This window comes from Trichosurus vulpecula, chromosome 4 (assembly GCF_011100635.1).
Source record: "Trichosurus vulpecula isolate mTriVul1 chromosome 4, mTriVul1.pri, whole genome shotgun sequence".
Lineage (NCBI taxonomy): Eukaryota > Metazoa > Chordata > Mammalia > Diprotodontia > Phalangeridae > Trichosurus > Trichosurus vulpecula.
This window is the reverse complement of record NC_050576.1, coordinates 184,255,360-184,272,776: the sequence shown is the minus strand read 5'-3', so window position 1 is coordinate 184,272,776 and position 17,417 is coordinate 184,255,360. Positions and strand designations below refer to the sequence as shown.

Genomic DNA, 17,417 nt, shown 5'->3' with positions numbered 1-17,417 from the left:
TCCAATAACTTCTAACTCCTGCTTTGTGATCTCTAAAGGAGGGGAACCGATGACCTTCTAAGACAACTCATTTCACTTTCAGACACCTTTGGATATCTGAAATTCTAAGGAAGTCTTTCTTTACATCTTGTTTAAATCTTTCCCTAACCTCCACTCTTAACAATCGGACCTTGTCTATAGGGCAAAACTGAACAAGTCTAATCTACCTTATACATGACAGTGTTCATATTTCTCCTATGATCTTTGACTATGTCTGATTTGCTTTTTTCTTTTGATAACTCAGGATTCCTTTGTCTCTATTTTACAATTAAGATAAACATACAGGGTCTTGGATGGCAAGCCTACATATCTTAGTGTGCTGTATGGATTATGCAAACCCAGAAGACTAAGACTTCATTTCACTAGAGTCTTGTGCAGGATTATTTCATCATGGAAATCCCCTAAATCCAAGTACCAACCTCTTGGGAAATGAAATCCTAACTTTCAGGGGCCATCTAGTCCAATACCCTCATTTTATAGATGACAAAACAAAGATACATAGAGGGTGTGACTGGACCCACATCAAATAGGTGGTAAGTGGTAGGAGTAGGATTTGAACCCAGGTCTCTGACTCTAGAGTCCCTCTGGAATAATTGTTCTTTATATTCTACCACCCTGTCTCTCTTTGTTGGAAGCTTGTCCTTTTGGGTATGAATGGTTAGAGGCACTTGATAATTTATCATATTCTAAAATTTGCATAAGCTCTCTCTCTTTGAAAATGGAATACAAGTGTCAGCAAATGAGCAGAAGGTTAAACATGGAAATTCATGTGGATGTGGAAAATTGGACCAGCAGAGAGAGAGTAGTGACATGAGTGAGATTCCAGATCCATCTGAGTCTTATTATATGAGGTAGCAGGGCAAATGGAGGGGGACCAGCCTTGTCTATCATATGGAACTTGGGAAAGCTGGTTCTCATCACTTTTCTTGTGTGCTCTGGTGATTTTGATGATCTAGGGCAAATTAATCCTGCTGAGAATCACAGAATCATTGAATAGGAAGGGATCTTGAGATCTCATCTGATTTCAGCCCCTGCCTTGAGGCAGATGACTCCTTAAACTATCCAGCACATATGCTTATCTCTTCTTCACTCTTGCTGCCAATAGCACTATGGTCTGTTCCCATGTTGAAAACTTTGGTGTTTTCTTGGATTCTTTACCCTCATTCACCCCTCAGTCACATCAAAGAATTAAGATGTTGAGTTGAAACTTTCCTTGATGGAATCTCCACTCATTATTTCTGGTTGTGCCCTTAGATACTGTCAGTCATGAGAGCTTATAGACAATTATGTTAAAATTTCGTTGCCCAGAGCATGCCAGCATGACAGCATGCTTGCCTGTGTTCTGGATAGTGGATAATGCTCTTGTGCTTTCCCAGTCACCAATGGAGTGAAACAAGGCTGTGTTCTCGCTCCCATGCTTTTTAGCATGATGTTTTCAGCCATGTTGTCAAATGCCTTCAGTGAGGATGAACACGGCATCAAGGTTAGCTACTGTACTGATGGTAAATTCTTCAACTTGAAAAGGCTACAAGCCAAGACCAAAGTGGAAGGAGTGTTGATGCATGATTTTCTGTTTGCAGATGATTGTACACTCAATGCAGCCACTGAAGCTGAGAGACAACGAAATATGGATCGATTGTCTGCTGCTTGTGATGATGTTGACCTTACAATTAACACCAAGAAAACACAGGCGATCCATCAGCCACCACCCCACCATCCATATGTGGAACCATTGGATACAGCAAATGGAGAAGTTTTGAATGCTATGGATAGCTTCACTTACTTTTGTAGTGTACTTTCCAGGGATGCACACATTGACAATGACGGTGATGCCTGCATTTCCAGAGCTAGCTCAGTATTTGGAGGCTCTGAAAGAAAGTGTGGAAGCAAAGATGTATTAGGCTGACTACCAGACTGAAGGTCTACAGAGCTGTTGCACTGACCTCATTGTTGTATGCCTGTGAAACCTGGACAGTATACCAGCACCATTCCAGGAAACTGAATCGCTTTCATTTGAATTGTCTTAGAAAGATTCTGAAGATCACCTGGCAGGATAAGATACCAGACACTGAGGTCCTTTCTTGAAATAAATGGCCAAGCATTCAAACTCTACTTCAGAGAGCACAACTTTGATGGTCTGGCCATGTTGTTCAAATGCAAAACGTATGCTTGCCAAAAAGACTGTTTCATATGAATACCAGACAAGTGTTCACATGGTGGTCGGAAGAAGCAATACAAGGACACTCTCAAGGTCTTTCTTAAGAACTCTGGAATTGATTGTGTGACATGAGAGACACTAGCCAAGGACTTCTCAGCATGGCATGCCTACATCAGAGAAGGTGCTGTGTTCTATGAGCAAAGCAGAATTGAAGTAGCTCAAAAGAAACATGAGATGTGCAAATTGTTCACATTTGTGTTCAACCTGTGAGAGAGCATTCTGAGCTTGTATTGGTCTGATCAGCCACAGTCAGACACACTGTAACTTGACTCTAGCATAGTGATGTCACTTTGATCCTCTTCGAGAACAAAGGACAATAACCAACCAATATACTGAAAACAATCTAATCTAATATCATCTAGTCCAGTCTAATCCAATCCATTTCATTCCAATCCAGCCCAGTCCTATCCCATCCATCCCATCTATCCCATCCATCCCATCTCATCCCATCCAATCCAACAAGGATCTCATATCCTACAGTGAGTAGGGGAGGGAAGATACAAATAAATGAATAGCTAAGTAAATGCAGTTAATTTGGAAAGGGAGAAGTCACTAACAACTAGTTAGGATCAGGAAAGGTTGGAACATACCAGGAAAGGTTTTATAGAAGAGGGATCATATGCATTAGGCTTTGGAGGATGGATAGGATATTAATAAGGTTTAAAAAAGGAGCAAAAGGTGAAGGGTGTGGAATAAGGTCATTGTGGGAATCAACATATTTTCATTTTGGCTTCCATGTGCTGTGAGTCACCTTAATTAATCCAGGGTAAATTAGTAATTGACATTTAATTAGAATCTTTGTAAGTGACGTGTGTGTGTGACATAAAGGATATGACTTTGCCAGGTCATCAGAACATTTGGAGAGAATTTTGGATTGGCCAATGGAATCATGGGGATCATAATTTGTATTAACTTGCCATGAGCATGACCAAGAGGTGGACAGAATGGCTAAGTTAACAGAGAAGAGGACTCTGAGAGCAGCAGACTTGAACTTGAATTCTGTCTCTGTCAATTGTTGATTGCTTCTACCCTCCATTTCCTCATCCATAAAACTGGTCTCTCCCACCCCACGCACCCATGATCCTATGAATATTCATTTATAGTTCAATATCTGGGTTTTATTTAAATCATGAGTAATTAGTTCCAAGAGCTGGGCTCAGTTACCACCATCATAGGTGCTAGAGAAAGGCAGCCATTTGCGAGTGGTCCCTCACTGTTTTTAGTGCTAAGTCTCTGATGAGATGTTGAATATATGTTAGTCTTTCCAATAGTATGAATGATGCTGATGACATGGAATTAAGAAGAATTTGAGAGTTGAGGTCCCATGTTTATTTCCTATTATATCCTCAGTACAGACTTACTGGAATCCTTTTTGGTTGGTAGGGTAAGGGGATTTAAAATAGTCAGGATCACCCAAAGTGACTTGCAACAGAAGAAAATTTATTGAAATCAAAGCATAGAAAGAGTAAGGTTTTTATTACTCTAAAAAGTCTATATGCCAAGAACAAGTGCAAAGGAAGAACAGAGAGACATTTCTGGAAACTTTTATTTTCAGGAGCAGAAATGATTTCTTTGTGTAACTTTTGTTTGTTTTTAAATTTGTTTTTGGTTGACCAGATTGGTGATTTCACTGATATAGGGAAGCTCCTGCAGAGAAACTTCTACCAATGAAGACTGGCACCTTTTCTGTAACTTCTGGTCTTAGAGTGCAACCAGAGGTATGTTACTTCATATATGAAATTTTGCAGAGCGAAGTTCTTCATTCACCTGTCAGCTTTATGGTGCTTTAGAAGGCACCCTCTGTTCCATTGTAATGTTGCTTATCTTAGAAGACTTTTCTTCAACTGAATGGACCTTGACAGAAAGGACCGGACCATTCGGATCTCTTTCCTCAACAACTGTTGTGACCACAGTACTTTGTGCTGTGTCTAGAAATGAACCAAACATGGCATTAGTTCTCATGTAGCTCATGCTCCAGTGAGACCACCAGATCATGGGGAGTGGGGGTGGGTTTGAGAGGCAGTCCTATTTTTGTATCTGACCTTGGATAATTATATCCATTTGGGATAGGGTATCTTTTGTCATATGTAAAAATACATTCATTAAAATTGATGCTTATGTAGATTCAGGACTGACTTTTATACACTGACAGTTTCATTTTTATTAGCAGATGTTTAAAAGTGCAAAATAAAGTGCCAGAGTCCCACAGCCTCTTACTGCAAGGGTCCTGTGACCTCCCATGTATACACACATGAACTAATGAAGAAAGATTCAAAAGGTGCTGTCAAGGCCCTTGGGATACAGAGTTATAATCTCCCTTTAACTCCTTTAACCACTTTTTATGTGGGCATGGCCAATCACCAACTTGGTTGTCAGTTTCTGCATTCTCTCTAACTTATCAATCTCTTTTCTAACTTGTGGTTCTCAGAATTGAACAAAGAAGTGGTCTGAGCAAAGACCAGAGGGATGATTGCCTCCTTATTCCTGAAAGCTATGCTTCTTTTAACATGGCATGAGATCAAATTAACTCTTTTGGTCACCACATTGTGTTATTGACTGTATCAGAGACTACAGTCCATTGGAACAAAGAGATCTTTTTTAGACCAGCTATTGTCTAACCATATCTCCCTTATCTTATGCTTTTCAGGCTGACTTTGTTGAATCCAAACTAAGACGTTATATTTGTGCCTGCTGCATTTCATCTTGTTAAATTGAGTACAATAGTCTAATATATTCAGATCTTTTTTTTTATCCATACTGTCATTTGGCATGTTAGTTTTCCCTCCAACCCTTGACTCTATTTATGTATCCATGTTATTTTCCCTCAGTAGAATGTAAGTTTCTTGAGGTCAGGGACTATTTTGTTTCTGTCTTTGTATTCCCAGCATACAGCACAGTGCTGGCACACAGCAGATGCTTAATAAGTGCTTGTGGATTGTGGATTGGATCCCAGCCTTTTGGTGTACATTGTGTCTAAGATATCTGGCAGACCACATTACAACCTGTCGGAAGTCTTCCCTAGGGACAAGTATGACACTCGGAGAAAACCACCCAAGAACACCAGATCCCTGCAGCTGGACTCCTCTGCAGTGAGAAGTCTCACTTGGTTCTTTTGTTTTCCTTTTTTCCAAGACTAATGACTCTATAATCGTTATATAATATAAATGTAATGTCTTACATTTGGGTTCAACAAAGTCAGCCTAAAAGCACAAGATAAGGGAGGCATGGTTAGACAGCAGTTGGTCTAAAAAAAGATCTTTGGGTTTCAATATGATATAGCTGTGTGATCCTGGGCAAGGCACTTACCCATCCTCAGCCTCAGGTTCTTTATCTGTATATTGGAGATAGCCTCATAGGGCTGTTGCGAGGGTCAAATGAAATAATCTTTGTAAAGTGGTTTGCAAACCTTAAAGTATTATATAAGTATTTATTGCCATTGTTAACAGGCTAGCTTTTAACAAACCCCAGTCCGACGTTCTAAATTTTTCTGACTTAAGAAACACTACAAAATCATTGCTCATAGGCAAACTGAGAGAAAGGCTATTGTAAGGCCATTAAAAGTCAGGCGCTGCTGCCTCCTTGTCCCTACAGATCAATTACTCAGCCCCTGTGATTATGGAGCTTGTGGGATTCAAAAGCATTAGTGCTCGGTCAAAGATGGACATTAGGTGATCTGGATTTGAAACACAGAAAGATAATGTCTTTAGCGTCTCACCTTGTTCCCCTAATCCTATGGTTTGTGCTAAAATGATGTCAATATCAAACTCTGGCAAAGATTTATACCAAACTTTGGAAATGACAAAGTCCTCAGGTAATAAGACTTTTATGTGAGTCGCTGTTTTAGTATCTTTAGGATGTGGTCAAATTTGCTCTAACCAAATACTCCCAAATAGATGACAAATAGCCAACCCTGTAATAATGACCATCCAGTCTTCACTACATACATAAACTTAGTGGAGGAAAAAAATACCCTTTCCTGAAAATATGAATCATTTATTTTGACAAATTCCTTGATGAGAGTCACCTTAAATTTGGGCACATGGCTATCCCCAATCAAAGAAAACTTAAATACCTTTGACTTGATTTTCTGACTTTGTTGTTCCATAAACTTTTGAGTTCAGACATGCAGATTTGCAGGTTCTGTGAAGGAAAGAAGGCCATGCTCATTATTTCTTACATTAGGGAACCCAGAAACAAATCTGGTAAGTAAGAAGTCTATGGAAATTCCATTAGGATTTTTTCTGCCAGTTACTTTTAGGGGGACTTGATCAGTTTTTACCAGGTAAACTGAATAACCCAAGATCTTCTGTGACAAGAATGTTTATACTCATAAATCATTATGTTATTAGAACTAGAGCTCATGTCTTATTGGGTGGAGATCAATAGCTTAGCATGGCAAAGTTCTAATTCCTTCATTTTGATCAATTGGTCAAAAAATTGCTTAAAGCATAGTTCCTTCCTCTTGGCAAAGAGATGGGGAATTATGTGGGCAGAATGTGGTATACATTGTCAAGTATCATCTGTGAATAAGCCATCTTTACTTAACATGTCTCTTCATTACAAAGGAGGAGGTGCTGAAGGCTATACCTGGAAATGACTATGATGCAAGACTATAATATATTATCAATAAAACTTATTAAAATATTTGTTGAGTGCATACTACTATATGCAAGGTGGTATACCAGGCACTATGGGAGAATAAAAAAGTATGTCACAATCCTAGCTTTCCAAGAAATTGTAATCTGTTTGGGAAGACAAGACACATATACATAAAAAGATTACAATAAGGGAGCAGGGTTAGTATAGAAGAAACAGTTACGGATTTGTAGCTCTAGGACCAGGGTTCATATCCTAGCTCTGGTGGTAATTTACAAGTTGTGTAAGCCACCGAGAACTTCCTGAAGGCCTTCAAGACAGTTCAAATGCCATCTTCTATAGGAGGTCTTTCCTAGCCCCTCCTCCAGTCTGGAGGGCCTCCTCTTTAGCTTCTGGAGCCTTCTCATCTAAGATTACTTTTTTTCTATTTTGTATGAGTTTTATGTACCTATTTATTTGAGTGTTGTCTCCCTCATTAGAATGCAAATTCCTTGAAGGCAGGGACTGCTTTTGTCTTTCTTTGAATCTCAGGAGCTTCACACAGTGCTTGGCATATACCAAGCTCTTAATAAATTCTCAGTGATGTTTGGGTAATTCTCTGAAGTTCAATTTCCTCCTCTATAAGACATCTAAGGTTCCTTCTGGCTCTAAATCTGGGATCTTTCCATCATAATATATAATACAAGGTAGCTAACAATATAATGTGGAGTTTTGCCAAGTGAATGAGGAGAGACACAGATGTTGGAGGAAGGACAGAGCACTGTGGACTAATTAGGGAGGCTTGGATGGCTTCCTAAAAGACTTAAGTCTTTAAGGATTCCATTGGCCCACTGGATGACCATGAATAACTTATGGAATCCTTCTCTTCACTTATATTTTAAGAGGAAATAACAATGACTTACCAAAAAGAGTAGGTAGATTGAGAAACTAGTAAAATAGCAGTAGAATATAGAATTTGACATAAAAATGCAATACACAGCAGATCATTAAAAAAAATCCTCCTTGTGACTGGGGTAGTTTAACTTTTTTATATTTGTATTTGAGTATCTTCAAAATGCGTAAAAACTAATATATCAAGGAAATTTGATTCAGCTACCTGCTTTTATTTTTCTTAGATGTGATAGAAGCTTTTAATAAGCTCTTGGTATATACACACATATGTATATACTCGTACATATACAGGGTGTTCCAAAAGTCTTAGAGCAGTTTTAAGCTCTTTAAGCTTAAAGTTACACTAAGAAGTTTGAGACATCTTGCATATATACATATATAATAGGTTATATGATATGCTTTATATATAAACACAAATATGTATTTGTGGCTTCAAATTCATGTATATTTATATATACAGATTATACATGCAAATGTGTATTTACTTATGTGAATATTTATATAATGTATATATGAAATATTTATATTTACACAAATATACATAGCTGATACATATGGTATCATGGGAGGACCACTAGATTTAGAATTGGAATTAAAAGACCTGGGTTCAAATCCTGGTTATATACATATATAATAGATAGTATTATATGTTATATACAAACACAAATAGGTATTTGTGTCTGTATATTTGTGTACATTTACATATATAGATTGTACATAAACATATAAATATTTACATATGTGAATGTTTATATATGATGTATATATGAAAGCATTTGTATTTACACAAATATAGATAGCTAATATATATGAGATATCATGGGAGGAACACTAGATTTGGATTTGGAATGAAAAGACCTGAGTTCAAATCCTGGCTACATGACCCTCAGAAAGTCACATTACTTACCTCTCTGCCCCAGTTTTCTCATATGTAAATGATACTTGCACTACCTAGCCCACAGGTTTCTTGTGAGAATCAAATTAGACGAAGCATTTTGTAAGTTGTAGTAAATATACATATATATATACACACACACATATACATACACACATACATATATACATACATAAATATATACACACATATACACACATGCATATATATATATACACACACACATATACATACACACATATAGGCCAACTTTCAACATTGGCATCATTTTTTGATTGGGATAACCCAATGTGGAATAGAAGCTAGAGGGCTGGGGCAGCTAGGTGGCCCAGTGAGTAGAGCACTGGCCCTGGAGTCAGGGGGACCTGAGTTCAAATCCGGCCTCAGACGCTTGACACACTTACTAGCTGTGTGACCTTGGGCAAGTCATTTACCCCCAATTGCCCTGCCTTCCCCCCTCCAAAAAAAAATCCAGAGGGCCAATCCTGGAGTCAGGAAGACCTGGGCTTTGGCCCTGTCTCTGACACATCCCAGCTATGTGACCACAAATGAATCGCTTGAAGTCTCAAAGCCCCCCAGGGGTATTTATTCTCTTAGACCATTTTAAGTTATGGATAAGTTAAGTTACTTTGCCTAGGTGGAGGTGCTTTCCACACAAGGAGTACCCTCCAGTTCTGAGAACTCAGGTCCAGACTAAAACAAATGTGCAATTTGATCAGGACTTGTTCTTTTTACAAGTCCTATTGCTGCCTAATAAACCTTCTTCAGAGACAGCATGATGTAACTGCTGAAGCTAGAAAGACCTGGGTTCAAGATCTGCCTCAGATACTTACTGGTTGTGTGACCCTGGGGCAAATCATCTAAGTTCTCAGAGCCTTAGGCAACTGCCTGTATGACTAAAAGTCACCAGAAGGTTGGCAATCTGCATTGGGAAGGGAAATTTCCCTCAATGACGTCCCCAGATCTAGACCCTATGTTCTATCTCTAAGTATTTTTTACCCTTCTTCTCCATCGATCAAGCAGCAGTAGGTTTCGATTTCTTTTTCTAGGTGGATCTTCATATCTAAGAGCTGCTCATATTCCACCTTCTGGCTCTCAGTTTCAGTTCGGATCTGTTGCAATTGATCCTCCAGGGCTCCAATCTGGTCCTGGATCTGGGACAGTTGAAGATAGTAGTTTCCTTCTGTCTCTGCCAGGGAGCACTCATAGGAATGTTTCTGAAATGAGAATAAATAAAACAACATACTAAGTGTTCAAAATGGAAACAACAGGTTTTAGATTTTTTTCTTCTACATCTTCAAACGATAAATATTTGTTTAATATAGGAAGACGAAATGTTTGCATTTCCATCAGAAATCTTGGTAAGATTTTAAATATTTTTTTCTTTGTTTAAAATCTTTCTAAATTAAATTTCCTACTTCTTTTTCATTTTTTATTTTCCTTCTTGGCTTTGTGGATGCAAATGCAATGGTGTTGGTGATCAGTTTTAAATGTAAAAGTATTAGCATGAATAATGAATCGCTTGAAGTAGTTATGTATATTTGAATTTTCACTAATCGAAGTTATAACAATGGAAAAGATGGGACTTAGTTTCAGGCCAATATAAATAAGCCACATCAATCGCTTCAGGGGATTCATTATCCACACTAATTGGGACCTACTTATACTTTTTCAATCCAATAAATTTCTATTAAGTGCTATTTTGTGCCAGAAGTGGTGCTAGACACTGGGGATACAAAGCTCAGTGGATCAAGTGCTGGGCCTGGAGTCAGGAAGACTCAGATTCATGAATTCAAATCCAGTCTCAGACTTTTACCAACTGTGTGACCCTGGGCAAGTGGCTTTACCCTGTTTCCCTCAGTTTCCTCATCTTTAAAATGAGCTGGAGAAGGGAATGGCAAACCACTCTAGTAGTTTTGCCAAGAAAACCCCAAATGGGGTCATGAAGAGTCAGACATGTCTGAAAAAAAAATGACTGAATAACAAAACCTCATGAAGAATACAGCTAGAATTGGAGGCAGGCAACCTGCATGTATGTGCATAAATAGAAAGTATATACCAAGAAAGGCAAAGTAACTTGAAGGAGGAGAGAATGGGGGTGGGGCACATGAGAATCGGGACCTCAGCAGCCTCCTAGCATAACTGCTACACAAAATGACTCCCCACTCTAACATGCCAAACAAGGGATGGTCCACCCAGGGATTGAAGACTTCCAAGTATGGGGAACCTACTGTCTCTTAGGCAGGTTATCCCACTCTTGGAAGGCTCTAATTATTAGAAAGTTTTTTCCTGACATCAAGTCTAAATTTCCTTCTTTTAAACTTTCACCCATTGCTCTGAATTTGACCTTTGGGGACCAAACAGAATAAAGTCTAATCTCTAGAGGCAATGAGAAGCCATTGAAGATTGTTGAGGTGGGGTGTGTCATATGTTTGGATCTCTGTTTTTTGGAATATGAAGTTGACAGATGTAGGAGGAAATCGGTGAAATAAAGTCACTTCGATGACAGCACTCACATACCATGGCCATGATGGACTGGAGTTCAATCTCCAGGGTTTGGAGATTGCGTTTCAATTCAGTAAGTTCGTTTCGGGCTGCCGTGGCCGCACCAACATCATCTGAGATTTGTTGTTGCAGTGAGGCACTCTGAAACAGAATCAACAAGATGGTTTATTGTCTATAATTAATAGGATTGCTTCAAGAGAGCTACCACTTGCCATGTTCCCTGAGAGATATTTACCCTTTCGTTGAACCAGGCTTCGGCATCTTTGCGATTCTGCTCAGCTAAATCTTCGTACTCGGCTCTCATGTTGTTCAACAGAACAGTGAGGTCCACTCCTGGAGCCGCATTCATCTCCACACTCACATTCCCACCAGCAGAGCACTGCAGAACTTTCATTTCCTGAAAACAGATGAAGACGCTCATGCTGAATGACTTGGGGAAACACATTTCTACCAAATGAACTTCATGCTTGGGGATGAGAATCAAGAACTGGGTAGAAGTGTCTCTATAGAGCACCCTACCTCCTCATGGTTCTTTTTGAGGAAGGTTAGCTCTTCATTGAATGCTTCACACTGGATCTCCAGATCCGTTGTACACAAGGTCAGCTCCTCCAACACCCTGCGGAGCCCATTGATGTCAGCCTCCACGCTCTGGTGCAGGGCCAGCTCATTTTCATACCTTAAAGGATATTAAAATAATTGAGTTTGCTGGGCAGAGAGGATTGCAAAACCTACCATTGACTTGCCATGTTATTTTACACGTTGGAATCTGTAGAAGTGAAAGCTCACTTTTGAGGTTCCTTAGTGTGGAAAACTCTAAAGATAGTTTGAGGTTCACACTGATCTATGGAAGAAAGAGAGAGGTGATGTAGTATAGTGGATAGACAGCTGACCTCAGAGCCAGAAAGACCTGGATTCAGGTCCAGCCTCTGACATGCGTGTGCTTTGTGACCCTGAGTAAGTTACATCACCTCTGAGCATACTAGACAACTCTAAGAATTTAAGTTACATAGAATATAAGTGACCTGAATTGATAAGAGTCAGTCCCCCCATTTGTCTCTTCCCTATAGCACTGAAATCACATGTCTGGTCCTGATCTCTAGGTATTGTGTTGTTGTTCAATTGTTTTCGGTCATGTCCAGCTCTCCCTGACCCCGTCTGGGGTTTTCTTGGCAAAGCTACTTGGAGTGGTTTGCCATTTCCTTCTCCAGCTCATTTGATAGATGAGGAAACCGAGGCGAACAGGGTAAAGTGACTTGCCCAGGGTCACAGCTAGGAAGTGTCTGAGGCCAGATTTGAACTCAAGAAGATGAGTATTCCTGACTCCAGGCCTGGCACTCTGTACGCTATCCTACCTAGCTGCCCAATCCCTAGCTATATATTCTTGCAATGCTGAGTGTAATACAGAGACTGCTTTTGAATCATTTCTTACTTATGATGAAATTCTGTGAATAAAATATTTTGGGGGTTTTTGGGGGCATCACATTATGATTTCATCAATGTAGGGAAATCCTGGTATGAAAACTCCCTCCCCTGTTGTAGATCAACAACTCATGGGCAATGAAAAGTTAAATGACTTGCCCTAAGTAGAACAACAGAGCTTCAAACTTATGTCCCCTGACTCCAAATCCAGGGTGCCTTTTAATACAATAAGCAACTTCCTATTCATGTTTTGCTATCAGTATAACTATTGGATATACAATAATGTAGTGTGTATGTATGTGTGTATATGTGTGTGTGTGTGTGTGTGTGTGTGTGTGTGTGTGTGTGTGTGTATTTTGGTCAGATCTGGGATCTCATTGGTACAAGGAATTCCTACCTTTGAGACATACTGGCCGTGTGACCCTATGAAAGTCACTTAATCTCTCAGGGTCCCAGACAATTCTTCAAGACCATAGATAATAGAACTGTTTTTGGTTTTCATTGATAGAGGGAGTTTCCACTCCAAGAGTTCCCTAAATCAATAAAATCTGAAGTCTACCCCACCTCCTCCTTAAAAGGAACTCCCGGTGTGGAAACTCTCTTCACTGACACAGATCATCTGTCTTCTACAACATATATTCTTAAACCCAAATCACTCTGGCTCTCATTGATAGATCCCAGCCCAAGCCTTATTTGGTCATTGTTTGGGCTCTGATGGTGCAGATGAGTGTAAATAGCAATTGTTTCTGTTTTGGCCAGAAACCCTGAGGATCTTCCTCTCCAAGATTGATTTTTTTTTTTTTACTAGGTGAAAGAGGCCATTCTTTGCCTCATTTCTTACCTAGCCTTGATCACTGAACGGGTGTTACCTCAGACAAACTGAGCTTAAAAAGGCCAACGTCTCCCACTGCATTGGGGCCATCTCCAGCCATCTTGATCTATATCTTACCACTGGATCCAGATGGCTCCAGAGAAGAGAGTGAGGCTGGTGACTTTGCACAGCCCTGCCTCACTTAAATCCAATTCACTTGCACATCAGAAAGGACCTGACCCCAAGGTACTTTTTATACTACACAATATTGCTTGTCAATAAAGTGCTTAAAAATATTTTTTAAAGATTTCCTGCCTCACCCAGGCTGGTAATGCAGGGGTTACTCATGTCCAACTCCACTCTGATTGGCTGTAGAGTTTGACCTGCCATTTTTTAAGACATGCCAATTTTTCCCTCCTTGGGTAACCTGGTGTCCCTAGCTCCCAGGGCGTCACCATATTAATGCCAGACTTTGTTATTGACAACCCACTGGAGCCCCAGACTCTCTAGCTCAAGTGATCCACCATCCTCAGCCTCTTCCATGGCTGGAATTGTAGCTGTGTGCTACCAAAGCTGGCAGTTAGTAAAGTATTAAACTTAAAAAAAATTAAAGCTGCATGTTATTAAACATCACCTTTTAGAAGATAAAAAGCCTGAATGTACTATAAAATTTCATATCCCCTTTTAAAGTCCACTATGCGGCAGACACATTAGCTGTATGACTCTGGGCAAGTCACTTAACCCTGTTTGCCTCAGTTTCCTCATCTGTAAAATAAGCTGGTGAAGGAAACGGCAAACAACCCCAGTACCTTTGCCAAGAAAACCCCAAATGGTCATGAAGAGTCAGACAAGATAGAAAAATGACCAAACAGTGACACCTTTAAAATTTTTGTGGTTATTATTTTGTGCATTTTTTCCCTCTTTAGGTGAAACTTTCCATATTTCTTTTTGTGTTTATTATTTCTCATGGTATAATTACATTACCTCATGTTCACATACTGCATTTTGTCGAGAGCTACAACTGTGTAATATGGACTACTTCTAGTTGAGCTTTTAAAGATTGAAGACATTCGTCATTCTTCAAAAAGTTTTGAATCTCACTCTCCAGATGACGTAATTTGCATTCCAAGTGGTAATAGCTGTCATTTACAGAAAGCTACAAACATTAGCTCATTCATGTCTCACAACAACGCTATGATGTAGGCATGACAAAGATCGTTACCCTCATTTTATAGATAAGGAAATTGAAGTTCAGGGGTGTTAAATGTCTTGCCCATAATCACAAAGCTAGAAACTGTCAGGGTCTGGATTTGAACCCAGAACTTCCTGACCTCAAGTTCAGCACTCTCCCTTACCACCTTGCCTCTCACGAACACCCTCATCATAGATAATGTATAGGAATAAAAACTTAAGTCACACGCTAGGGGGTGCAGTAGATAATGTAGTGGCCCCCGAGTCAGGAAGACCTGAATTCAAATCTAGCCTTAGACACTTACTGTGTGAGTCTGGGTAAGCCACTTAACCTCTGCCTGCCTCAGTTTTCTCAGTTGTAAGCTGGGGATAATAATAGCTGACATCTATATGGCACTTACTATGTGCCAGGCTCACAGCTAGGTGGCACGGTGGGTAGAGTAGTAGGCCCGGAGTCAGAAAGACCAGAATTCCAATCTGATCTCAGACATTTACTAGTTGTGTGACCCTGGGCAGGACCCTTAACCCCTGACAGCGTAAAACTGGAGAGGGAAACATCGAATCACTCCAGTATCTTTGCCAAGAAAACCCCACGGACTGTTGGTCCACAGGGTCACGAAGAGTCGGACACAACCGAACGATGACAATGTTCTAGGCGCTTTACGATGATTATCTTATTTGATCCCCACAATGATCCTGGAAGTTGCGTACTATTATTATCCTTATTTTACCAAGAAGGAAACAGACCACAATAGCACCTACGTCCCATGGTTGTGTGAGGATCAAGTGACATAATATTTGTAAAGCACAGTGCTTGGCACATGGTGGGTGCTTAAAGAAAAAGCTTGTTTCTTTCCTCCCCTCCAGTTTCCTTCTGTGTCTGCACTTACTTCAGTCTGAAGTCATCTGCAGTCAGTTTGGCATTGTCGTTCTGCAGAACAATATTGGCATTGCAGGCAGTGGCAGAAATGATCTAGGAAATAATTGAGTAGATAAGCATCTATTTACAGACTTGATGTGTTTCAGACTTAGGAAATAAAAACCAAATAACCTTCCAGATGCCAAAGCCATTCTGAATTTTCTTAGACTTTGAAATAGCTTTTTAGTAGTTAAACTTTTTTTCATTTTTGCACAAAACTGGTGGATATTTCTGCAAGCAATATATAAACAAGGGAAGGATCTGTGATTTTGTCAGCATTGGGGGTTGGGGGTCAGGGTCCCTGTACCAAGTGTCTGAGACCTAGTAGATAAATGCTAGCAAGGTATCTTACAGGTAGGTGGCAAAGTGGACAGACTGCTGGGCCTGAAGTCAGGAAGATGCATCCTTCTGAGTTCAAATCTGGCCTCAGACACTTACTAGCTGTGTAAACTTGGGCAAGTCAATTAACCCTATTTGCCTCAGTTTCCCCATCTGTCAAATGAGCTGGAGAAGGAAATGGCAAGTCACTCTAGTATGTTTGCCAAGAAAATCCCATGTGGGGTCATGACTGAAAGACAACAACTTCTGATTTCAAATTCCAGGGCTCCTTCTAGATCATAATACCCTTCTCACGCCATTCCCCTTTTATACTTAGGAAAAATAACCCCTAAGATAATAATAATAGCTGACATTTACACAGTGCATTAACAGCTGCAAAATGCTTCACATGCATATTCTCATTTGACCCCCCTAATAACCTTGCTATTATTATTGTCATTTTACAAACAAGGAAACTGAGGCTGGAAGGATGAATGACTTGTTTGTGATTAGAAGCAAGATTGGAACCCAGGTCCCTCTCGACTCTAAGTCCCACACTCTACACCCTGTCAAAATGAATGGAAAAATATGGGAATGTTGATTTCTTACCTGACTTCTAAGCTCTTCAATTATCGGAAAATATCTGCTATAGTCATGATCAAGCCCCCGGCAGGAGCCAGGGCCAAATTTTTCGTACCATCCTTTTATCTTCTGCTCTAAATCTGCATTTGCTTCCTCCAAAGCTCTCACGTTTTCAAGGTAAGAAGCCAAGCGGTCATTCAGGTTCTGCATGGTCACCTTTTCGTTGCCAGAGAGCAACCCGTTTTCATTTCCCAGAAAGCCCGTACAGGCACCACTTCCCAAGCCCCCACTGAGGTTCCCACAATAGCTCCCTCCAGATGAGGCTCCCACCACCGTACCAGAAAAACTACTGCCCACACCAGAGCCACCACCACATGAATTTCCAGCACCAAAGCCAGCTCCGCAGCTAGACAGCCTCACAGACCCAGGGCGAGAGCAAATCCGCCGGGACCCACTAGAAAGACGAAAGGACATGGCGAGTCAGGATAGATGTGCAACCCTTTCCCAGAGGAGAGCGCGGAGTCAAAGTTTGCAGCGCCTGGTGTCATTCGCCTTTTTATAACCAATTGGCAAGACACCAGTCTTAATTAGGCCAATGTCTAGTAAAACGCTATTTTCTCCCTAATTATCAGTTTCCATAAATTGTTTGATTTAAAATGGTATCCACCAGTAGGTGGAAAGATGCCTTGAGGGTATTTTTCTATGTTTAAAAAGGTGCCAGGTGGAGTAATTTTAGATTATGACCTTAACCTTCAGACTTTAAGATGAGTAATCATACCTATTCTTACACCTCTGCAATAGGTACTATATTGTTTCACATGAAAAGAAGTAGGAGCTGGAAAGAGAAATGTTGGCTGCCTTTTCCCGTCTTCCCAACAAGGATTCCCATTGCCTTTTCTTATTAACGTTTGCTTTCTCATGGAAAGTGTGGTGGATTTAGGGTTAGAGGACCTGAGTTCAAATGTTGTTCTGCTATTACTACCTGTGTGACCTTAGGCAGGTCTCTTAATTTCTATGGGCTTCTACTTCCTTA

At 40.1% G+C, this 17,417-nt stretch overlaps 1 protein-coding gene across 1 annotated transcript; it reads right to left on the bottom strand.

Annotated features, from left to right (window-relative positions):
• Positions 1-4,033: 4,033 nt before the first annotated feature.
• KRT26 (keratin 26) lies at positions 4,034-16,858 on the bottom strand. The gene is made up of 8 exons (XM_036755877.1): positions 16,412-16,858; positions 15,456-15,538; positions 11,664-11,820; positions 11,380-11,541; positions 11,160-11,285; positions 9,639-9,856; positions 6,330-6,397; positions 4,034-4,185 (listed from the first exon to the last, which is right to left on the bottom strand). The coding sequence occupies exons 1-8, from the start codon at positions 16,856-16,858 to the stop codon at positions 4,034-4,036; spliced, it is 1,413 nt and encodes a 470-aa protein (XP_036611772.1).
• Between the last annotated feature and the right edge of the window lie 559 nt (positions 16,859-17,417).

Excerpts from the sequence above, each read along its gene's own strand:
- KRT26 (XM_036755877.1), bottom strand. The coding sequence starts at position 16,858 with ATGTCCTTTCGTCTTTCTAGTGGGTCCCGGCGGATTTGCTCTCGCCCT. Across the intron at positions 11,286-11,379 it reads AAGCCTGGTTCAACGAAAGG|AGTGCCTCACTGCAACAACA; the intron begins GTAAATATCTCT and ends ATTCTGTTTCAG. Across the intron at positions 6,398-9,638 it reads TTGATCGATGGAGAAGAAGG|AACCTGCAAATCTGCATGTC; the intron begins GTAAAAAATACT and ends TTTCCTTCACAG.